The sequence below is a fragment of the Lissotriton helveticus genome, chromosome 4_1, assembly GCF_964261635.1.
Source record: "Lissotriton helveticus chromosome 4_1, aLisHel1.1, whole genome shotgun sequence".
In the NCBI taxonomy this organism is placed as follows: Eukaryota; Metazoa; Chordata; class Amphibia; order Caudata; family Salamandridae; genus Lissotriton; species Lissotriton helveticus.
Genome location: NC_136063.1, coordinates 168,305,652 through 168,330,721, shown reverse-complemented (window position 1 = coordinate 168,330,721; position 25,070 = coordinate 168,305,652). Strand labels below are relative to the sequence as shown.

General features: G+C 42.9%; 1 protein-coding gene across 3 annotated transcripts in view; it reads right to left on the bottom strand.

Annotated features, from left to right (window-relative positions):
• Positions 1-25,070, bottom strand: part of TOP1MT (DNA topoisomerase I mitochondrial) — a 1,348,974-nt gene that overhangs the window by 1,211,621 nt on the left and 112,283 nt on the right. For all 3 annotated transcript variants that reach the window (XM_078686649.1, XM_078686647.1, XM_078686648.1), the window contains one exon: positions 16,050-16,168. In XM_078686649.1, coding sequence (XP_078542775.1) covers positions 16,050-16,153 — 104 coding nt within the window. In that variant the 5' untranslated portion in view covers positions 16,154-16,168. The remainder of the gene's footprint in view (positions 1-16,049; positions 16,169-25,070) is intronic.

Here is a 25,070-nt window from a genome sequence, read left to right as displayed (position 1 = left end):
CCCGGTGCAGCTTGGCTCTGCCTCTGAGTCTGCCAAGACTATGTTATGATTCCAGTTATCAGTTTAGGCCTCCTTCTCTGCATTCCTAAGCTACTGAACTGCATCAATAGTTTCCGTCATTGTCTAGCCTATGCGGCTCCATGTTAAGAGAAATACTGTATTTAATGGTCATTTAATATTCTTCATCACGCACTATATGTAGAATAAATGCATGCTCTAGTCTTAGAGTCAGTTAGCTTTTCCCCTCATGACTCTTAGTTTATATCAACATGTTCCCTAAACATCAGATACTAGATAGGGTTTAGGTACATGTCGCTCCGACCCTCCAGACTTTAGTCTCTGCTCCTAGCACAGAGTTCATAGCCCCCAGCTTCTCCTCGTAACACGTCATTGCCAGTTTGCGCGCACCATCAGGTTAGAGGTCCCGGCTCCTTAGGTAGCCCCCTCCTATGTTTCCGCCCATTCATGACATATTCTGTTACGTCTGCACCACATGTCTATGCATACGCCCAGTTACGCCTCTTTTTACTCTTATCTTTCGCGACTGCTACGCGTCACGCCTTCTGCTCCACCCACTGCTACGCCTACTGCAATGTAATGCTATGTGTTTGCGCTATGTATATATGCTCATGTAATGTTATTAAAAGTTAGCGCGCTCATCCCAGACCCAGCCCCAGCAGCTGCTGGGCCCTGTCATCCTATTCCTATGCAGGTTGTCCTGTTCCTGTCCTTATGCTGTATTAAACCTGCAAAACTCCTACTACCTCGAATCTTGACTCTTATTTATTGAGCTATCTGTTATGATATATGTCTAGTCAAAAATAGGGTATTATTTATTTATTTACCACATAATGGCGCCCGAATAGGGACTTGCCCTTTCCCCACGCGTCGGTGAAGCCACGCCGACCCCCTGACCCTCTGCAGTCGTGACGGAACTCTTCTGCGCAGTGGCAGATATTTCTGCTCAAGTATCCCTCAGGCCCACGGAGGAGACGGAGGAGGCGGTCCAGCATCCAGACGAGACGGTGGAGGAACGCGGCGAGTCCCGACCAGAGCCCAAGCCAAGAGTCCAAGGTCCGAGGTATCCGGAGGTCCACCCGTAACTGAAGTCCGAAGTTCGTCGTCGTAGCAGTCCAGTCCAGTCCGAGGCCTTCCGTTCTTGCTACCCGGTGAGTACCGTTACTAGGGTGGTATCTAGACAGGGTCAATTTAATTGACTCTGGTCTGTGGGTTGGTGGTACACAGTCCCACAAACGAAGTGTCCACTTCGGTGGATACGGGTCCTGACGTGTCTCTTTATGAGACCGGTAAGTTTCGTACTGTTTCAGCAGTGCATCTCGTTTCTGTTCTAGTCAGTTCTGTTCTCGAGAAAATTCATGTGTTCTGTTCTCAGTATTTCCAGGTAGTATTCTGTTCGAACTGTTATTTTAAATGTTTTTCATGTATTTTAATGTCGTGGTATGAATGGAGTATAAGTATCGTGTTCATTGTGTATTGTATTGTGTCTAGATTACAGTTCAGTCATGCCCATATTTTCCAAGTTACGTCAGTTAAAAACTAGAAAGGGTCTGCTGGAAGCAGCAGTTCCCGTCCCGCCCAGGGACAGTCCAGGTCACTTTATGTATCAGAAACATGGCATAAGTGCCATATTGTATCTAGATTTATGGGTAGAGTATACCAAACAGTTAGAAGAAAAGTATAGATGGCCCGTATCGGGTACATGGGATGCCGAATGCATCATGCGAGTAGAGGAAGCATTATGGAAAAAGAAAGCCAGACAATCACAGAAAGATGCCATCGAGTTATGGCGCAAAGAAGCTCATAAGAGAACCGAAAAAGAAATCAGAAAGTCAGAACTAAGTAGAGAATCCCAAGAACGAGCCCAAGAAAGAGAATTAATCGAGATAGGTGAACGAGTTAGAACTGAGCAATCAGACAGACAGAGGAATGCCCTCATTAAGGGTATGTATCCTCTTCTTGCTGAGGGCTTGCCAAAAGCGACCCCGGAGGCATCCAGTAATTTCCCGCCACCATTAGTTCCGACCAAGCTACGTCACAAACCGACCGCAGCTGATATTTTTATTTCGTCCTATCTGGACGACACAGTCCCAGAATATGCAAATCCTGTTCGCACTCCGCCAGTCCCTGTAAATCAGGTAATTCCTGCTCCTCCAGACACCGGGGTGCCCTTAACAGCCCCCCCGGGTCAGCCCGCCATACAAGTCCAGCCCACGTTACAATTACCGACCCTGCCAGGACGAAAAGCATCAGTTGATGATTCTAGTTTAGGGGCCGCAGGAGGAGGTCTTCCTCAAACCCCGCCGCCATACAAACGTTTATCAGCACTCGAATTACATGCTCAAGCATCACAGCGTACTCCTAAGAGTAATAAGTCTGTTGCAGAAATCAGGCAAACCCTTGGCGAATGTGTCTATGACCCAGTTCCAGGCGAGTTTAATATGGTTTTATATTCCGTACGCGTAAGGAGAGTGACCGAGTATCTAGTCACCCTGCCGAATATGAAAGAAGATCTAGACAGGATATATCGTTTCATCCGTACAGGGGATGACCCACAAAGTATTAGTGATGCCATGTCTCAAAGGAAAGCCGAGATTCAGCGCATGATATTAAAGTTCTTAATTAACTGTCTAATAAGAGAACAAGATTACCCGTCTAAAGACCCGGAAGAAATGAAAACTCTAACAAAGTGGAGTGATAATATAGCCGAAGGAAAGCACAATACCATTGGTGCCATGGAAAGTATGTACAAGAAAATCCGTAGAGAGATAATAAAGATACACGAACAGCGTAAAGCCGCACAAGTAAGCGAGAAAGAAAGTACTTCTGATCCTGAAGAGGAAGACGATGAGAATACTGCCAGAATAGCGTATGTAGGAAAACACAGATTTCCAGATCGCCATTTACGTCTAGAACACAAGCCAACTTTCCATCATTCAGCACCAGAACAAGGTTCCCTAGAACAAGTATTTCAAGCTACCGATCACATTCTGAAATCACGAATCGGTTACAGTAAGTTAAGTACTATGCATGAACAGGAACTAGTCCGATCAGCAGTCAGATGGATTACTGATTCTACCATTTTTCCAGACGAAATAGTGGCACAAATGTTTCTGAAAATGCCCCCAGCCGAGCAGCGACTGGTGGGTATGTATATGATTCAGCACCTCATTACTCTGTATGAGGGTCAACATTCTGATCCAGGTCCGTTACATGATATCTTGAACGAGTTACTCCAGTATAGATGGAGAGGTCTAGGTACCGATTTAATTAGTGTCATTTTAGAACAGCGTCACAAATATAGAACGTTTTTGAACCCGCATTTTGTTCATGTCTTACCCCCAGAAAGTAAATCATTCCACATAGACAGACAGAATCCGTTACGAGAAGTCCACCCAGTCAGAGGAACGGGTGGCGAAATGCAACGAGTGTTTGTATACACTCCGATCACAAAGATGGAACTCCTCGAAATGAAGAAATTAATTCCCTGTCATGACAAAGATCCAGCAGGGTTCCATAGAGAATTAAAAGACATGCTCCGTATGGGAGAATACACTTACCCAGATATCATTAAAATGTTAAAGGTTCTGCTACCCGCAGGGGTGTATGAAAAGCTAAAGGAAAAAGAATGGGAGGTGGGAGAGAAAAAGATAGATTGGGCAGTCCTAGAAGCAGAAGATAAGATACGTGTACCAGGTACTGGTCTCGGAGAGAAATGTAAAGAATTACCAGAATTATTGATTCAAGTTTTACCCAGATTATTAACAACGAGAAAAGAAGACTGGGATGCAATCTCAGCCTGTAAACAGAAACAAGATGAAGATATTAGTGATTTTTATTCTAGGTTTGAAAAATGTTTTAGTATCAACAGTGGTCTCAAGACAAGTAGTGAGTCATACCCTCACCTTTTCGTTACTAAATTAGTCGAGAATTCAAGCCCACAAGTTAAAAATCGAGTTTTGAAAGTCGAAAGCACCTGGCAAGCAAATACTCCGTCCCAGATGCTCCAGATGCTCCAGTACCACCAGAATAGAATCAGGGAAGAGCAAGAACACGAGAGAAAACGTATGAAAGACACGAAAATGAAAGTACTAGTTGCACAATCTGTTCCTCAAGATAGTCAGAAGAGGGGTCCGAATCAAGCCAGTCATCCTGCAGCTCCCGTTAAAGGGAACTGCAATTATTGTAAACAGCCAGGTCATTTTATAAATGAGTGTGCAGTTCTGAAACATAACATAGCTACTGGTAAGACTAAAGAAAAACCACGTCCGCCTAGACAAGAACAAGTTCCACAGACTCCTCAGTCACAGAATGCACAACAGACAGTTACAGCACCGCAGCCTATTGCTGCAACACAGCATGTTACATCGCAGATGTACCAGTATGCACAGTCTGAGTATCCAGAGTACCAGCCATATTCATGAAACAGCCTAGAGAGGGAGGTAGGCTTGCCTCTCATCGAGATACCTGTAGATCAAGAAGGTCCCTATGTTCACAGTCAAGTATTAGGGAAAGACAGAAAGTTTTTGATTGATACAGGGGCAAGTAGGACCACAATTAGTCATGCCGAAGTTCCAGGGGCTCCGCTCTCAGGCTCAAGAAATGTTTCCCTTGGATTTTCAGGAAAGCCTATCGTTAATGAGATTTCAAAGCCAGTCACTCTAGAAGTAGGTCCATTGTCCCGCACTACTGATCTGTTACTTACTAAGTCATGTCCAGAAAATCTATTAGGCATTAAAACACTGAAAGAGTTAGGTGCAGTTATATGCTGTTCCCCAGAGGGAATACGTCTGTTCCTACGTGACTTTAAGGGTCACTATGTAGTACGAGATTTTGATTCCAGACTGTCTAATGTTCCGCAGCATTTATGGGCGCAAGGTCCAACTGATGTAGGTTACATGCAAATCACACCCCATCGTGTGACTCTCAAACCAGGTGTAGTGTTACCACGAATCAGACAGTACAGATTGCCACCCGAGGCTGTAGCAGCCTTATCCAAAATTATTGACGAGCTCATGGCTCAAGGAGTAGTTGTAGAAACTGACTCCAACGTATGTAACTCTCCGATCATTCCAGTCATGAAACGTACTGATCCAAATGCACCCCCAGTATATCGATTAGTGATTGATTTACGAGAACTTAATAAATGTATTATTCCTCAGTACCCAGTTGTCCCAGATATCTCTTCCCTATTGACAGCCATTGATTCCGAAGCCACGTTCTTCACTGTCATAGACCTCAAGAATGCATTTTTTAGTGTTCCCATTCATCCAGACAGCCAGTTTCTTTTCGGATTCTGTTTAAATGGAAGGAGCTATATGTTCACACGCGCTCCTCAAGGTTTCACAGAAAGCCCTAGTATTTACAGTCAAGCACTCAAGAGACAACTAGACAACATTCACATGCCAACTGACACTGCCCTGCTCCAGTATGTCGATGATCTACTGATCACAGCCCGTTCTGAACGTGACTGCGAGCGTGCGTCACTGACGGTTCTGTATTTCCTAGCCGAGATGGGGCACAAGGTGTCCCCTTCGAAGCTTCAATTCTGTGTCCAGCAAGTGGTCTACTTAGGACACTTACTGTCCAAGAGGGGTAGGCAGTTGACACCAGACCGTATCCAGTTGATAGCGAGTCTTCCCCAGCCCAAGACCCAGAAGGAGGTACGTGCCTTTATTGGCCTTACTTCTTATTGCAGACAATGGATTCCACAGTATGCATTTCTAGCCAAGCCACTGATACAGTTAACGACACAGGAGGCAGCCGTATCGACTGTCCTCCCTTGGACATCTGAACATACACTGAGTTTCAACGAGTTAAAGAAAGCTTTATGTCAAGCTCCAGTTCTAGCTACACCGAACTACAGTAAGCCTTTTACACTTTTCGTTACTGAACGTGAAGGTACAGCATTATCTGTTCTCACACAAGACCAAGCAGGACAATACAAGCCCTGTGCTTATTTTTCGAGCACACTAGATCCAGTCGCCCAGGCTCTGCCTGCGTGCCTCAAGTCAGTTGCAGCCACAGCACTAGCTATCAGACAAAGTGATTCCATAGTTTTAGGACATTCCTTGACAGTACAAGTTCCACACTCCGTGGAAGTTCTTTTAAACCGAACACAAACTCAGCACTTGACAATTGCACGTTTAACAGGTTATGAATTGACACTGTTTCAGCCACACATAGATATTAGACGCTGCAACATCCTGAATCCTGCTACACTGTTACCATCAGTTAATTCAAATCCAGCCACACATGACTGTGTGGAAGTAGTTAACATTACGACAAAGCCAAGACAAGACCTGACAGACATTCCGTTACCAGATCCTGACCTGACACTTTATGTGGATGGTTCATGTATGAGAACTAGTACAGGAGAACTAGTAGCCGCGTATGCAGTGACTACTGACACTGAAGTTATTGAAACACACCGTATTGATACCCTGTCCGCTCAAGCAGCAGAGCTAGTTGCTCTGACACAAGCCTGTATACACGCCAAGAACCTGAAAGTTAATGTTTACACAGATTCACGTTACGCATTTGGAGTTGTACACGACTTTGGAGTGCTCTGGCAGGAGAGAGGTTTCATGACTTCTCATGGAACCAAGATTCAGCATGGTCTCCTTATTCAAGCTCTGTTAGATGCCATACATTTATCGACATCTATCGCTATCATGAAATGCAAAGCACATACGAAAGTTACTGACATTATTTCCCAAGGTAATGATCTAGCAGATCGCACAGCCAAGCTTACAGCACAGACTCCAGACATTCAAGTTAATCCGACACAGACACATACTCCAGATCCGACTACATGTATGACAGTTAAGGACCCTACTCAAGATGTCATAGATATCCAGTCACATGCTACTCCCGATGAAATCAAGAAATGGTCTGAACAAGGAGGGGTCCAGACAGATCAGGGATGGTTAACAAAGGGTAGGACCGCATGGTTTCTCCCCGACTCTATGGTTCAAGTCATCATTAATACCGCACATAGTCCAGCACATTTAGGAGAAAAAGCTATGTTAGACAGTATCCAGAACATTTGGTTTAACAAGCATTTACGAGCTGCAGCCAAGCAGAAAGTCCGTACCTGTATGATATGTTGTCAGTTTAATCCAGGTAAAAGTGTCCCGGTGGAACAAGGGGGATTCCAGCCTCCTGACCACCCTTTTGAGGTCCTCCAGATGGATCATATTCAGATGGAGCGATGTCGAGGTTTCAAGTATGTCCTTGTAGTTGTATGCGCTTTGTCCAGATGGACAGAAGCATATCCAGTCCCAGATTACACAGCCGCGACCACTGCCAAACAGTTGGTTCGTGAATTCTTCCCTCGATATGGACTCCCTAGAGTCGTATATTCTGATAACGGTCAGCCATTCTCATCTGAGTTGATGAAGCACGTTTCCCTGTTGTTGGGGTACCAGTGGAAGTTTCATTGTGTACGCCATCCTGAAGCAGCCGGTCTAGTCGAGAGACATAATCAGACTCTGAAAATTCGAATTGCCAAAGTATGCAAAGAAAAAGGTGTGGACTGGCTAGTAGCTCTGCCAGTTGCTTTGTTTTATATGCGCATGGTCGCCCATTCCAGATCAGGTCTGTCCCCGTATGAGGTCGTTTTCGGCCGCCCCCCTAACATGTGGGGTACTCCTAGACCCCGAAGTATTACTGATGTTTCATGTAATATGCTGACAGATTACCTAGCTTCCTTGATGTCTGCCCTCAACTCATGTCGTTCACAGGTTGCCGCCGCATTTCCAGACAATACCGAGGTGGCCCCGCATGAGATCGTTCCAGGTTCGATGGTGCTCGTCCGTAACTTTGACAGATCAAGTCCGCTGGAGCCACGTTGGAAGGAGCCCCGTCAGGTCCTCCTCACCACCCGTACAGCTGTGAAATTGGAGGGACGCCGCGGCTGGGTGCACCTTTCTCATGTTAAACTTTTTAAAGGACTGAAACCCGTCTTTAAGAACATTTCCCAGGATATCAAGACTTGTCAAAACATTGTTCCTAAGGACTGTCCCGCAAATGACATTGATTCAAAACCCCCCTTGGTAGAGAAAACTCCGCAGCAGGAGTATAAGCAAAAACTCCGGTCTAGTAAAATAAGTCAGTCAGTTTGATTGTCTAAGTCCTCCCCTAGGTGAAACGGTTAGACTGTTTCTGACATGTATAAAATAGACCCCCATAGTGAGAGAGTTAGTCAAAACTCAAACCGATGTATCGTTTTTCTAAGTTTCATATCATTTCTCAGCCTTTTGATTTCCTGCACCAGTTACGCATTTTTCCTGTGTTTTCCAGTTCCTCATGTAAATAAGCCTTCTAATGTTACCGTAGAACACACGTTTAGTGATCTGCCTCCTCACGAATATTCATACCGCCTCGCTATGCGCAATAACTCATTTATCCGCATGTTACATTATTCACACCAGACCAGCAATGCCACTAATTGTTGGGTGTGTGGTCGACTCCCCCCTTTCCAGACGTCAAAGGGAGTTCTGCCACTTTTTCCTTATCCTTTTTCACATAATGGTTCGTGTGGAGCATGGTCCACGTTAACGTCATCCTCAACAGATATGTCTTTTCTTAACAGCACATGTTTCCCAGACAAGCAAGGTCTCCCCCACAGAACAGGTTTAGATCTAGAAAATGAAGTGTATAATTTAGGTAACTATTCTTCGAATTTCATGGTCCTGAATGTTCAGTCTGATACTACTCCAGACTCACCTGCTATTTCAGTATTACCAGTCAAAGGCGAATTATGTGTCCGAAATCATGGTTCTGTACACGTAGGACATAGTGATTGTACTACTATTGTCAAGTATAGTGACAGTGGGAAATCTATTTTCAAAGCTTCACGTCATTCTTATTTTGTTTGTGGTCAAACTGCATATGTTCGTCTGCCCCTCGATTGGGAGGGAACCTGTTACATTGCCTTCCTACTGCCACCTGTTTTCCTAGCCCCACCTGACTACCATAGGAATTCCTTCCTAGTACATACTAGACACAAGAGAAACCTCCCGATTGTCGATTATACTGAAACTGCTGCAGAGCAATTCATTGATATTGATAAAGGTGTGTTCCCTTATTTAGGCACAGTTGTAAATAGTAAGCTAATTCGTAGGTTAACAAGAACCCTTGAAGCTGTAGTAGATGAGACTGCCTCAGCTCTAGGTAACTTAACCGAAGAGCAATCCTTTATGAGAATTGTCGTGCTCCAGAATCGTCTCGTCCTTGACGTCATACTGGCCGATAGGGGCGGGGCCTGTAGAGTCCTCGGATCTAGTTGTTGCATTTTCATTCCAAATAACGCGCCGTCTGTTTATTCAGCTATAACCAGACTTCATAAAATTGCCCATCTGTTACACCAAGATCCAGGCACCTGGACATGGTCCGGTTGGTTCTGGAATATAATTTCTGCATGGGGATGGAAAATATTGTCCTTTCTAGGTATTGCAGTAGCGATCATATTCAGCTGCTGCCTCTGTATACAAAGTGGCCCTGCGATTTGCGGCATGTGTGCTACCTCTTGTATTCCTAGTCCCAAGTCCCGTTCTAAATCCCGTTCCAAGACAATTCGAGATGAACAAATGGTACTGTATGAAATGATAGATGGTATCATGAATATTGATGTTTCCTGATGGAAACGTAGTGACAAGGAGGGAATGTGGAAAAGTAAATTTTGCCATGTTCTGTGTCCCTACGTGTCATCCATCATATGTTATGTGTGCATGACCAATATGCATATGTTATTCCCCATGTCCGATTCAAGACGCAATTATAGTTGTGTCCACCTCTAGTATGCCAGTTTCCAGTCCTCGTGAATACTACGAATACCAGGCCTATGTAAAGCTACGTTGCCACGTTTCTCAGTGTGCACGTTATTTCATTATAAAGTCCCCGTTTCTAGGCCTCAAAAGGGCCTGGACACTAGATTCAGCTCCTGTCTCCTGAAGCCTCGCTGAGGAGCGATCCAGCCCCCACCTGTATCCTCGACCTTTCACTTACTTCCTGCCTCGCAGTGCCCGGTGCAGCTTGGCTCTGCCTCTGAGTCTGCCAAGACTATGTTATGATTCCAGTTATCAGTTTAGTCCTCCTTCTCTGCATTCCTAAGCTACTGAACTGCATCAATAGTTTCCGTCATTGTCTAGCCTATGCGGCTCCATGTTAAGAGAAATACTGTATTTAATGGTCATTTAATATTCTTCATCACGCACTATATGTAGAATAAATGCATGCTCTAGTCTTAGAGTCAGTTAGCTTTTCCCCTCATGACTCTTAGTTTATATCAACATGTTCCCTAAACATCAGATACTAGATAGGGTTTAGGTACATGTCGCTCCGACCCTCCAGACTTTAGTCTCTGCTCCTAGCACAGAGTTCATAGCCCCCAGCTTCTCCTCGTAACACGTCATTGCCAGTTTGCGCGCACCATCAGGTTAGAGGTCCCGGCTCCTTAGGTAGCCCCCTCCTATGTTTCCGCCCATTCATGACATATTCTGTTACGTCTGCACCACATGTCTATGCATACGCCCAGTTACGCCTCTTTTTACTCTTATCTTTCGCGACTGCTACGCGTCACGCCTTCTGCTCCACCCACTGCTACGCCTACTGCAATGTAATGCTATGTGTTTGCGCTATGTATATATGCTCATGTAATGTTATTAAAAGTTAGCGCGCTCATCCCAGACCCAGCCCCAGCAGCTGCTGGGCCCTGTCATCCTATTCCTATGCAGGTTGTCCTGTTCCTGTCCTTATGCTGTATTAAACCTGCAAAACTCCTACTACCTCGAATCTTGACTCTTATTTATTGAGCTATCTGTTATGATATATGTCTAGTCAAAAATAGGGTATTATTTATTTATTTACCACAAGAGTAAATGTGTTTTTCGGAATAATGCTTGAAGCTGTATATTACTCATGTAACCTTATTCCATGCTATCCTGCCTGTACCCCTCCCCTTTCCACACCTCTTTAATACTATTTCAATTGAATTAACTGTACACTGTACAACACCCCTACCACTAGTCGCAATCGACAATATTATAAATGCAAAACATTAGTGATAACCTCCGTTAGCTATCGCTATAAATGGTAATGAGTGATTACCAAAACTGTAGACCGATCATCGTGAGACAAATAAACAACCTAATACAATAATAATGTAGTAGAGAAGTACATTATTAGACTTCGAATAATGGACTAAAATTACAATAAGGGATGATGAAATAAGACTAAGATAACAGATTTATTAATGCTATTTTTATATAATAAAAACTATATAAACCCTTCTGAGTATACAACTTGTTGAGTTAAACTTGAAATACTATCCTGATCATTAAACTGACACTCTATTAGTAAATACAATATTGTGAGTACATAACTTTGCGGAATTCCGGCTGAAATCTCAGCCCAATCGAAAATGGCCGGACCTTATTTCACCGAATTTATAAATACCTAAAAAGATAAAACGTTAGACATATAACTTTGTTACTAATCATTATACTGACACTCTATTAGTAAATACAATACTGTGAGTATATAACTTGCGGAATTACGACTGAAACCTTAGCCCAATCGAAAATGGCCGGGACCTCAGTTCACCGAATCTATAAATAACTAAGGACAAAGACAAAACGTTAGACATATAACTTTGCTACGAAGCAAAGAAATATTAAATAGGTAAAACCTTTAAGATAATTATGGTTCTTGGGGAATTCGGCCAGTTTCGGACGAATAAATGTAAAACACTAGCTTAAGATGGCGTCCGCAACTAAAGACTACAAAAAGCCACTACAAGATGGCGCAGACGTAGCACGCGAGGACTTTCGGAGGAGAGTTCAAGATACACGGTGAGAAGGATAGGATATCGCTTTGATCTATACGACTAAATTGTTACTGGGAAAGAATAACACTAAGTTTAGTTAAATTTAACTTACAGAAGTACAGACCGAGACTCCTACTAAGAAAATTGAACATCGTTAAGACGGAATACGGCAGATAATATCTGAACTAAGACTTTAACGTGATAACGGTAAATATCCCTTGTTCTTAGATAAAAGCAAGACACAGGGGGGTAGCAATAAACTTAGACGTATTGCGATGAAAATATTTATGACCCTATCAAAATATTTACTTTAGAATCACGACTACTGAAAAGGATAATATCATAACATGAAAAGCGTGCTATGGAGCTACACATTTATAAATAAGAGGTGAGCTAAGTAAAAGTATTATACGAGGTAAATATTAGATCATTAATCAGTCTCTGACTCTTGATAGGGGGTATGTTGTTTGTGTTTACAGCTAAAACTCTGAATTGGAACTATTGAATTGGACTTGTAATTCAACCTGAACTTATAATGGTAGGTTGAATGATAACTTATTGAATGTTACGGTATATCTGGGACTTGATTACTTGGCTACTCTATATTTAGTCAACCTATAATTTCACTTTGGTGACGCTAGTTTCTTACTTGGCTTTAGGGTCTATAATAATGATCTTACTGTACCGCACAATAACTTGGTGGTCTTCTTAAAGACAAAACTAGTCTATTATTTTATCATATTTTGTATTAAGGTTACAATTATGATTATTGTAAATTGTTTGCAGCCCTGAAGAGGTCTATAAGTCAAAGACTGACCGTGACGAAACACGTGTTGGCTGTTTTGTGAAAATTTAATTTGGAAGAAGAAAAGAAAAAGGATAATAAAAGGAAAGAAAACTGTAAAAGGACAATCTTACCGGTGGACTATATTTGACAATTTGAGTGCTTGGTGGATTTATATTATTTGGTCGAACTACCTGTGGTGGTTTTGTTTTGAGTCAAGGCAACAGGCTCTCATCTACCTTGAGCACCAACCTACGTTGTAATTTACGTTTCCTAAACTGGCTGTGCGCTCCCTGAAAACTGTTGTCAATTGGTGTTAAAAGCAGGAAGTTGCTACAGAAAAAGTGGGGTGAAAAATCGAGAAAGATGCTACAGAGAAAGTGGGGTGAAAAATCGAGAAGGATGCTACATAAAAAGTGGGGTGAAAAATCGATAAAGATGCTAAAAAAAAAAAAAGGAGGTAGAAGCGTGGAAAGAAAACAGAGAAAAATGACCGAGATGAGCCAAAGCAAGAAGTAGAAAAAAGTGCAGAGACGTGGGAGCCTCGAGGAGAAATAGTTGGGTCCGAAAGGGTCTTGACTAGTGGTAGGATCCGTCACATTTAAGTTGGGGCTGGACTTAGGCACCTACTCAGTTGTTTCACGCAATGCCCGCCATTAAGTACGGCCTGGGAGGGGCGTAGTAGCGCAGAGGCAGTGGGCGGGACTACCCGAGCAAGGAAAGTAGACACAGGTGGAAGAACCAGGCGAGGAGTGGGAGGCAAGAGATGGCACAGAAAGGAGAAGGGGCTAAGAAGAGCAAAACAGAGGAGAGTCAAATGCCTGAAATGGGGTAAAGATGGAGAAAGGTGCTAAACGAGGCAATAAAGGGGAGAAAAATGGAGAAAGTCACTCTAAAAATGTTTTTAAAAAGGAGGCAAAATGGGGTGAGAAAACATTGAAAGATGCCGGAGATGAGCAAAGGCAAGAGTCAGAAGACAGTGCACAGAGTAGCAGGACTGAGGCGGGAGGATCGCGGTGAGAGCGCCAGGTCCGAAAGGGCCATAACTAGTCAGAAGAATGGTCACATGCAGTGGGACCTGGGCCGAGGCTTATGCTGCGCAGGAAAAAGCAGCTAGCAAAAGCATTTGATTGTTTTAAGGTCTAAACCAAGAGGTCAAATCAAGGTAATTTAAAAAAAAGTATATGGATTGTCCGATACATTTTGAACACTACTCAACTTTTGAAGAAGTTTGTATTTTTAAAATGTATTCATTTTTAAGAAGTCCACTCTGGACGGACGTAATTTTATTTTTAATCAAAATGTATATTCTCTGATGATTTGGAATGGAGCATGGTCATCAGGGAAGCTAGAATATATTATCTTATTAAGGGTGATGGCAATCTATCAGTTTACTAAATGTGGGAAAAGTTTGATTAGAAGAAATGGGCCTGGAACTCAACACATAAATGTAGAGATGTTGATGGAGAATATGTTTAGCACCTCCATATCTCCCAATGTCCCCAATTAATTGTCCAGCTTCTTCCACCAGAGGCCGTGGACAACAATCCAGACACACGTCTTGTGAAGGGGCATTATCTGTGATGGCATTGTTTGAAGATACCCAATTCCCATTCTTCAACTGTCCAAACCTGTCCCTGCTTTAGTAGAGAACCTCTATATAATATTCATAGATTAGAGTAAAATGCAGCCAACTCTCCTTACGAACGCTTCAGATTATATTACATCAGGAACCTCATTTTTGTAAATTATGAGAGTTTAGTTAGAAAACGCCCAGGATGGATTCTTAGACTTTTTTCATGTATGTTTGGGTAGCATAAATAGTATACCTTGACAGATTACTTCACAGATACTTCTAGAAATGTCTAGGATATCTCACTTTTACTCACCCCTTCTTTCGCTCCCTCCTTTGAATAATACAAACCATATAGTTTCAACGTTCCTTCCCTTGAGTACTTCTCAAAATGTTCATTTTTATATAAGCTATGATTATGTTATTCATAGATATCTCGTTATGATGACTTTATACATTTTTTATGTAGACTGCACAATGGCCATTCTTTTCCATGTCTCTAAATTGTTGCTTGTTCTCTGGATTCTGCAATAACATTTCAAGATGCAAAATATAAAAAGTAAAAACCAACGCGAGAACCGTGATCTAGGACTGATCTGATTAACCCTTTACACTATACAGCTTGACCCGCTTTAAGGACAGAATTTACCACAATCTGAAGAGAAGACTTCCCACTTCCTTAGTGTGTATGGGAGAAAGTAGTATTCATCTCAGTTTTAATTTTTGCATTTCCTCATTCTGCTCCATGATTGGTAGCACCAGTCTCCAGCCAACTAACTGGCAATAAAACATGCTATTCCCTATGAAATGCCATGCATGAGCACTCCACAAACCCCCAAAAAAGGTAAGTTGTTGCCAGTCTGAAGGTATTCCAGCAGGACAAATGGAACTTCACATTTCTTATGAACCTGAACACGGATGTGGGAACCAACATACAATCTGGAGTCTCAGAGGCAACCCTAATGATTTGAGGAATTGAATAAAAACCTTGAACTTAAAAAAAGAATCCTTTCCTTGAAGATCAGGAAAGTCGAACGGCCTCCCTGGAAAAGACCAAACATTGGCAACATCAACTTAGCAGCTATTCTTTCTCGAAGCTTTTGGGCAGGAATTTAAAGGCTAAAGGAAGACTGATTACTCAATGCAGCTGACATTTTTAAGCCCTAACTATATACAGCTTTCCAGGCTTGCCACACTGAAGATTTAGACATTTCATAAACGTTTTTAAGTCTGAAATTAAAACCTTTCAGAAGGTACACCCACCAACTTCACTTTAACCGTGTGAATTTACGGGCCAGACATAACGGACTGCAAATTAAACTAAGAACTCCAATTTGGTTTTTTTTGTGTGTTTTACTTTAGATTGCCCATAGAACACGGAATACCATTACCTAATTAGTTGCTTTTCAGTTTATTACTTTTGATCCCAACATTCCGATTTTCAAAATTTATTTTTATTAAATGTTCATCCATTTAACTAATTTAGTTTATACCTTCTAAGATTTTTATTTCGTAAACGTGTGACTCATTATTGCTACACATCACACCAATTATCCCCGAGTAGGGCTTGTGAGCATCAAAACAGTGACCCTCTATGCCCTAATCTAACCCTTTCATTAAAGTCCCAGAATGTCAGTGTTGTAATGGAAGCATAATCAACAGTGACTCAAACACTGCAGCAAAAATATGCCCTTCACTTTGTGAAAACTAAAAGCTGGAAACATGCTCTCACTTGCATCCATTTATAGAAATTTAGGATAAAATGCAAAACTGTATAGAAAGCTTTGTCAAAGAGCAAAATTAAAACAGTTCTTAACCCATTAACTTGTACAGGAATAACATGCCTGTCAAGTGATTGATCCAACAGAAAGGGTGAATTGTCTTTAGAACAGTCTTCTTGAGAGTTTCTTAGTGATGTTTTGGCTGTGGAGGCCTCGTTCTCTGTCATTATTTAACCACAGGTCTGCAAAATAAAGATACATCTTCATGTTACTTAGTAGGAAAACGTTTACAATAGATACGTTTAATCATTTCTACAATAGGTTCATAATGTTTTTAAGTAAGAATGGATTCAACAGCCAAATAAACAGCACTCATTCTTACAGAATAAACATACAGCATAAACCTAAATCAACATTTTCTAATTTTCTCAATGTATTCATTTATTTTGCATCCTTACAGGGCACATTTAACCGCAAGGCAATAGTGCCCCAAACAAAAGAACAGCCAAGATGCAAAGCATCCGTTACAGGGGAAAAAAACATTATTTAGCAGCAATTAAATACAATTATATTCAACATATACGGTGAAGAGCTATAAAAGTTCAGGCAGAAGGAAAAAAAAGGAAACAGAATAGGTGAGTATGGAAGAAGGGCAGTAGAAGACAATACTATAAGGTAGACTAATATGATTAAAACAAGCCAGAGTACAAGTTAGGAGAGTGGAGGGAGCTAAGTGAAAAGACCACGGAGAGAATAGTAAAATAACTTGGGTCACCGAATTTGTAACAATTTTTGTGATCAAGCCCACATCTATGGTCATACTGCAGCAGCACTTTGCTCAATCCTATTTCAACCGGAGTTTTCACAAAATCACTTTCATGTTCAAAATAACGTAACTTTTTTTATTTTTGCACACTAGGACACATATTTGCACTACTAAATGGCTCTGCTCATGCCAAACTCGACAACTGTAGGACAAAGATATTTTCAAATAATTAAAGTGTATAGTAGTCAGTCAGAATACTTTATTTCGATAAATCAATATCATAAAAAGACAATAGTACTATACAAAACTAACACAAAATACAATACATTAATTATACATGCTAAAAACAGAGTTAATTATACACAGTAAAAAATATATCAAAATCTTTAAATATTTCCTTAAAAATTTAAAAATGAAGTCATAGTAAAAAAGATACAAAACGTCATCCAATATAGTTACCCTAATTACCATTTCATAGTGCAAAACATTATCTTCGATTTCATCCCAATTCATTTCACGACCTTTTAGGAATTCTCATTCATATTCTTGTTCCTAATCCTAACAGCACCCACTAAAAAACTAGCAACATGGAAGATAATCCTAGGGGTCTGCAATAATTGCAAGTACAAAAGAGCTGGCTTAACCTGTAAAAACCCAGCCTCCTTTAAAATTGGGACCAGACATTTCAGCCTTAATACCGTGTAATGACCGCAGAACATCAAAAAGTGCATTGTGTTCTGGGTGGAGAAGTTATCACAAGAACACGGCATTGCATTATCAGGGGAGCTCCAATTAGGGAAATATCCAAGGTTCAAATGAATCATATTAAAACGGAATCGAGTTAAAAGAAACCTATGATATGGTCGATTCACAATATTAAGATACATTTCAGGTCCTTCTTGGCTGGATATGATGAGGTTAGTCCTCACAGTAGGTTTTTTTAATTCCAGTTGTTTTCTCTCCAGGCTTAACATTTGTCCCATTGCACTCGTAATTAGTGCAATGTCCTTTGATGTTATTGACTCTGGTGAGGAAACAAGCTCAGGTCTCCCTAGCCTGACAAAACTATTTTTAATGTATGTCAACCACTGAATTTTATTATTTTTATCTATATGTAGACAATCTTTCAAAATAACATGATTCAGGGGAATTTCCTGATTTAGCCAGGTCTTCATCCAGGCTATTAAAGGGGCCATTTTTATCATGTCTGAAATAAAGCCTACCCCAAGTTCAGTATGAATAGTATATGAGGGGGTAGACTGTGGAACTGAAAGGACGAACCTCAAGAATTTGTTTTCGGTAATCTGCAAACAATCCGGGGAACCATGTCCCCATATTGAACTACCGCAGGTAGCCACTGCGAGGCATTTTGCTTTGTAGATTTTCATTAGTGCAACTATTGGCCTAGCCCCCAATTTTTTCGAGAAGCCCTGGAGAGCAGAGGTGGTTCTCGCCAAGGAAATGTTTCTGTTTTTTATCTGCGGACCCCAGTTCCCTCTCTCATCAAAAGTAATCCCCAGATAGGGAAATGTAGGTACTCTACAAAGTTCCTCCTTTCCGCAGGTAAAAGTTTTAGAGTACTTCTTCCTAGAGCTCCTTCCCATTATCATTATCTGAGACTTCTTGGCATTTATTTTAAGGTCCAGGGAACCCATGAAGTCCTCAAAAACATCCAGGTGGCGTTGTAATCCAACCCCTGTCTGCGAGAGAAGGACAGCGTCGTCCGCGTACAGGAGAACTGGAATACCGAGTTCTCCTATACGCGGAATGTCAAGGGTGGCCTCCTTTAGTGCGGGTTCCAGAGCATTTATATATATCGCAAATAAAAGGGGAGCCAGGATGCACCCTTGCCTGACCCCCTTTCTGAGCTAAAATGACTAGAACAGCGGCCCTCCGAAGTGACCCTAACAGAAGCCAATAAACCAGAATGTAAATCCGCGAGAAGGTTAACCAAAGCCCTGTCAAGACCCATGTTGAGTAAAATATTTCACAGCTTTGAACGATTTACAAGGTCAAAAGCTGATGAGAGGTCCATGAACCCCAGGTACATGGACCCCTCCTTGGCCTTTGTTTCGTTTCATAAACTTTTATTCGATTGCCATTGTTTTTGCAACCATAAAAAGTACAAAAAATTAAAAACATTCAATACATTTTTCAAAAGGACATTTACAGATTAGGGACTGTCACAGTTAAGAGCAAAATACCATTACTCATAATTGTGTCGATACATGATACAGGATTTCAAAAAATTTGCAGTATACTTTGCAATAAAACTTGACTCCAGAGTTTGCAGAGACAAAAATGCGGATTTACACGTTCTAAGACCTGCCTGTTTGAGGACAGGCAAAATCCAGACCTTTCTCGGAAAGGAATAAAATTTGCAGAAAAATAAAACATGGATTGTCGATTGATTTGAAAGATCATCACAGGGACAAGGGATAAGTGTATGAGACCAGCCATGAGTTTTGGGAAAAGTAACTAACCTGAAAAAAAGATTAAAACGAAATCTAGTAAGGAGAAACGTTTCATAATTATTCAAATGAAAAATCAAATAAGGTTGAATACCCAGGTGGGTCTGGACAGCTGAGATCTCAGAATTTGATGGTTTAGTCAATTCAATGGTGCTACGTAGAGCTCTAAGATGAGTCAGACACAGTTTTTTAAGCTCTTTTCTTGAAATATCACCAATTGAGGGTGGATCTTGAAAGTAATTACTGCGGTCCATATCTCGGCTAAAGTTCCTTATGTAGACTAGCCAAGATATTTTCTCCCAGTTATCAAGGGCGACACAGTCCATGATCAAAGATCGAGTTAGGTGGCATTCTTCATTAGTCCAGATGCGGTGCCACAGGAGCATAGGATGACATCTTATTGTGTCCATGATATAGTCCATGCCTAGTTCAGCTAATGAAGCATAGATTGGGGCACTTGATGGAAGGGCCAACAGGTATTTGGCAAAGCCATTTTCTACTGTTTGTAGTGGGTTGATTGAGCCATAACCCCAGACACCTGCACCATACGTGGCCACACTGTGGCATTTGGCATAGTAAATTTTAAGGAGTTCCGGAGGAGCTGGTTTTCCCAGTTTCCTGGAAAAGGAGACTAGGGCTGATGTAGATCTTTGGAAAAGCAGTTTTTTGCTTGCAACCAGCTGCCGCCAGCTCAGAGTTTCGTCCACCAAAATTCCGAGGTAGGGATAAGCACTAGTTCGATCCAGCTTGGTTTTGTTCACAAAGATGGTTTTAGGATTTTTTATTCTCTGGCCAAAGTGCATTACAAAAGTCTTTTTAATATTGACTTTTAGGCCCAAGGAATCCATATAGGAACAGTATTGAGTTGTACTTGCAGCTGGGTCAAAGTCCTGGCAAAAATAACAGAGTCATCGGCATATAAAAGGGTTGGTATGGGACGATGTTTAATTTGTGGGAGGTCCTGGCTCCCCTCTAGTAACGCTGCCTCCAACCCGTTCGTGTACAGGTTAAACAAGAAGGGAGCCAGTACACAACCCTGTCTTACCCCCTGTCTGATTTGAATGTCGGGGGTAAGTTCACCGTTGATCCCATGCCGTACTCTTGCCATAGCGTTAGAGTATAGTTCGCGCAGGAATACAATAAGTGCAGGATCAACACCCATTTCCTCGAGCAGGGACCAAAGTTTACAATGCTGTACACAGTCAAACGCTGCACTTAAATCAACATAGACTACGAATAAATGGCCTTTTTTGGCGTTTACATATTTTCCGGTCAAAAGAACAAGGTTCAAGATTTGTTCCACGGTCCCGAGACCAGCTTGAAACCCATATTGGAGGTCAGTTATAACTTTCTTGGATGATGCCCATTCTTGAAGACGCACCAGTAATATTCTACCTACTACCTTTCCAATAGAGTCCAGAAGGGAGATGGGTCTGTAACAGACCGGGTCGTTTCGGTCTCCCTTTTTAAAGATAGGTAGGAGAATTGATGATGACCAAGAGTCTATCAGGCCTACTGTTGTTACTGCTATCAGTACTTGGGTGAGGAGTGGAGACCAAAGCTCGATGTTATGGATAAAAAAGTCTACCGGAACCCCGTCCGGTCCGGGGGCCTTTCCTTGTTTGGAGGCCTTCAGAGCTCTGACTATTTCACCATGTTCAAAGCAGATGTTTATTGGGTGCGTCTTAGAAACAGGTGGTGGTGGAAGAGAGGGTTCCCCCTCTGTTGGACTTGGTTGGGGGCCCCCAAAAATTCCTGTGAAATGAGCAACCCATTCTTCCGCTGTCACTGCCACGTCAAGATGTTGGACAGATGCCGGATCTGACAAAAAGGGAGATTTTACCACTCGCCAAAAGTGACCACTATCCCTCGCTCGACAGCTTTCGTGGAGTTGGAGCCACAAATTCGCCTTAATTTCCTTAATGTGTTTTGCCCTTTCGTCCTTATAAAGTTTTCTCAGGCTGGCAATCTCAGGGAGATTCCTGGGGGTTGTCCGCAGGGCTGTCTTAAGGTTTGAGAGTGCTTTGCGGCAACCAGGATTAAACCACCTCTCAGTCAATGGTTTGCGTGAATTTGTGCGCGTTAGTTCCTCCTTTATTGTTCTCAGAATCCTATCAAAGCTACTGAGGATCAATTCGGGCGAGGAGCTAGGGTCTAGGCAGACCATCACAGAGGGATTAACTTTTTTGATAACCTGCGCTGTTAATGCCTCAGGATCGATTTTTGCCCACTTTACAGAAAAAACGTTCACCTTATCCATTTTTAGAGTTTCTTGGGTTAGGAGGCTTCTTGTATTTATGTCTAGTGAAACAATTTTTGTCTGTATTAGGATTTGATTTGAGAAATGGTCGCTGCTGACGTCTGTGCCAGTTGAGAATTTTTTCAGTTGGCCCCTTAAGTTCTGTGAGCATAGAATGAAGTCAATTGTGCTTAATAGACCCCGGCCATGAAATGTTGGAACGAAATCGAGTTGGGGGTATACTAGTAGATTTGCATAGTCCAGCTCTAGGGAAAAAAAGCTCTCGTTGAAAAGAGAGCCATTTTTAGAATGAGTAAAATGGGCCAAAGGGCTATTAAATTCATCGATCAGTCCACAGTTCACATTGCCGTTTTTGAAGTTAGGACAAAGGAGTGTTGAAATCACCTCCCCAGATGATGTACACAGTATGAGAGAATAGCTTGTTCAGTTGGAGCTTTAAAAGAGTGGTAATTTCGTTAACCATCCTTGAGCAATCTGTTTGCGAAGGGTTATTGTACACATTAACCAGAAGATAAACAAAATTATTTTTTAAAAAGGATTTGTAAGATTTGGTAAGATGCTTCCTCTTTTAAGGTTGTGATTGTTGACAGAGGAAGAGTGTTTATTATGTATATCGCTAACCCTCCCTTGGGTCTGCCAAGCGTGCCCTGTGTGTCTAAGATGGTAAAGGTTTTGTAGCCCGCCAGATGGACAGGGGCCGTTGACCATGTCTCTTGAAAGCAGACGACATGGTTCTCTGTTATTTTGTCCACCCGTGTTTGAGATTTTATTTTGGAGCAGAGTCCTGCAATGTTCCAAAATAAAAATGATAGTTGTAAGTTCTTTGCAGTAGAATGATTACATGGTTTGGGATGATCTAATGGAACTATGTTTGTAATGTCTGTGTCGTTTGTGTGCGGAATGATGCCTAACGGATCAAAGGAGATTATAGGTTCCTCCTCTGCTATTTGTGTTGAGATATAGGGGGAACGATGAGAAAGGAGGGTTTGACCACTAGAGCGTGAAGCAGTAATACGGTTAATGTTTAGTGAAGGGCTATGAATAGGTCGCTCACGGGGTGTCTCTAGACCTTCACATGGCGATATGGACCTCTGTACCTGATTATTAATATATGGAGTGGCTGGCGGTCAATCGACCATTTCCAGACAGTCATATCTGTTTCTTGTTGGTATACCTCGCCTTCCTGTCATAGGGACATGTTCTCTAATTGGAGGCCAGTTCCGCGTTTCCCATTCTCTATTGATGTTTCTGTGGGAGCGCCATGGTTCCTCATAATTCCAAGCCCTCTCTAAGGGTTGTTCCCAGTTTTGAGGCATCAAATACTGGGTATTGTACGTTGGAGGATAGAAAAAGGAAAGACGATAAGCGTCTATCCCTCCACTCTTAGCTAGGGCTGGCCAGGAACAGATATGGTCTACTGTGGCTGGGTCTTCGCAGTTGACTATTATACAGTCTCCCTGGGTGGTTTTTAGTTCTGACCCTACCCACGGGACTCTTCGTGCGGTGGAAATTCTGCTGGTGAATGCCGATTGTGTAGGCCTGTTAATATTTAGCCACTGTAAAACCTTGTTTTGTAAGGACCAGGATGGTTCTTTGGCAGAATCTGGTAGCTCAGGGACACCCGTAAGAATTACGGTATAGGGGGATGCTTCGCGCGGTAGATGAAACGGGCGTCTTGGCCTGCGCCCCTTTTTCTCATCACCAAATGTATTTGGCAAGGGAAGCCGTGGTACAACTGGTGGGATCGGCGTCTGTGTTGGAGGAAGGGTAACCTTTACGGGAGGTAACTGGGTGAGACAGGGTTGGGGGGATGCAAGCTGGGTGGGAGTAGAAATAGACCCAGTCCTATCCTTGTTCTCAGTCACCTCTCTATGGGATAGGGGAGCCTGGGATTGAGGATTCTTGGGATTTGTTTGTGTGACTTGAGAAGTTTGTGGTTTTTGCAAGTTTGTTCCACGGGTTTTATGGACCCCTTGGGTACCAGCAGTTAAAGGGCTAGCATTAGTGGTGGTAGTTCCTAAAATTTGATGACCCCCTCTTGGTGGAATTAGAGGTTTTTGTGTTAATTTTGCTAGCTGTTTTTCAATAATCATTATGCTACGTTCAAGGGGTTGGAGGTGGTACTTGAGTATTTCCCTAAAACTGTCCAAAAGTTGGTTATTTTCATTACTTAGATTGTAAACTTTCCCAACTGTGGTCGAAATGGGTGGGTTTGCGGCAACATCTGTTAGAATAAATGAATGGATATTAGAGTCATTTGGAGGTTCACATATGTTTGGTAGAAGTTGACTGTCTGTACGGGTTGTTATAGCTTTGGATGGTAATAGGTTTTCTATGATCTTATCTTTTCCTTGCTTAGGAACAGCACCCTCCTTTTCCCCTATTTGCTGGATTTGAGTAACCAGATCCTGGGAATGCAATAGTTGTAGATCGGGGGTGTTTTCCAAATCGCAAACTGATTCGATGTCAGATGTAAGATTTGAAACTGAAAGATCGATAGATTTCGGTAATGTGTGGATATCTGCCTGGACATTTGACTGCGGTTGAGGTTGTAAAGTAGAAGAGGCTATGGATGATTTTAATGGGGTTTGGGCGGAGGCCAAGGGGCCCAATGATGACCTTCTGGCTGCTGCAAGTTCTTGCGATACCCTTCGCTCTAGTAAGGATATGCTCAGGTTGATAGTGTCATTTGTTCTGGAAATGAATTGATCAATTGGACCGGTGACCAGGGCATTAGCCATGGCAGTCTTGCTTCTACTCCCCCTGGTCATAGTGTGATGTTTAAGCGAAGGTTTTATACACAATGGGTGGAGGACAGTTGTCGAGCTGCAATAATGCACCTACCGGATACACAGGCCAAGGGGGGTGGCCCAGCCCAGCCTTTAACAGTCTAGAACGGGCTAAAACGGGCCCGCCCTTGGCCCGGGCTTAGCCCCGGGCTACGCCCCGCGCGCGTCCCGCGGTGCGCGTTATTGGGCTTGCTTAAGTTCGATTTGGAAGAGTGGAGGCGTGGCACTGGGAGGGGGCGCGGCTCACGCGGGAAGAGGACCCAGCTGTTGGTGGTGAATGCTGGTCCTCGCAGTCCCGTGGGCCGCGCCTCTCGCTTCCTCTGCGGCCACGGAGTTGGTCTTTTCCTCACGCTCGATTATCTGGCAATTAGGAATCTGGAAAGCTACTGCTGTAGCAAAGGGCAATGCTTGCTGGACAAGAAACCTCTAAACGAGCGGCTCCCGCGTAGCGGGGGCCGCGAGAGGTGATGTACGATCAGCTGGAGGCTGGCACTGGGAGGGGGCGCGGCTCACGGGCGCGGCTCACGCGGGAAGAGGACCCAGCTGTTGGTGGTGAATGCTGGTCCTCGCAGTCCCGGGGGCCGCGCCTCTCGCCTCCTCTGCGGCCACGGAGTTGGTCTTTTCCTCACGCTCGATTATCTGGCAATTAGGAATCTGGAACGCTACTCCTGTAGCAAAGGGCAATGCTTGCTGGACAAGAAACCTCTAAACGAGCGGCACCCGCGTACGGGGGCCGCGAGAGGTGTTGTACGATCAGCTGGAGGCGGGCACTGGGAGGGGGCGCGGCTCACGCGGGAAGAGGACCCAGCTGTTGGTGGTGAATGCTGGTCCTCGCAGTCCCCGGGGCCGCGCCTCTTG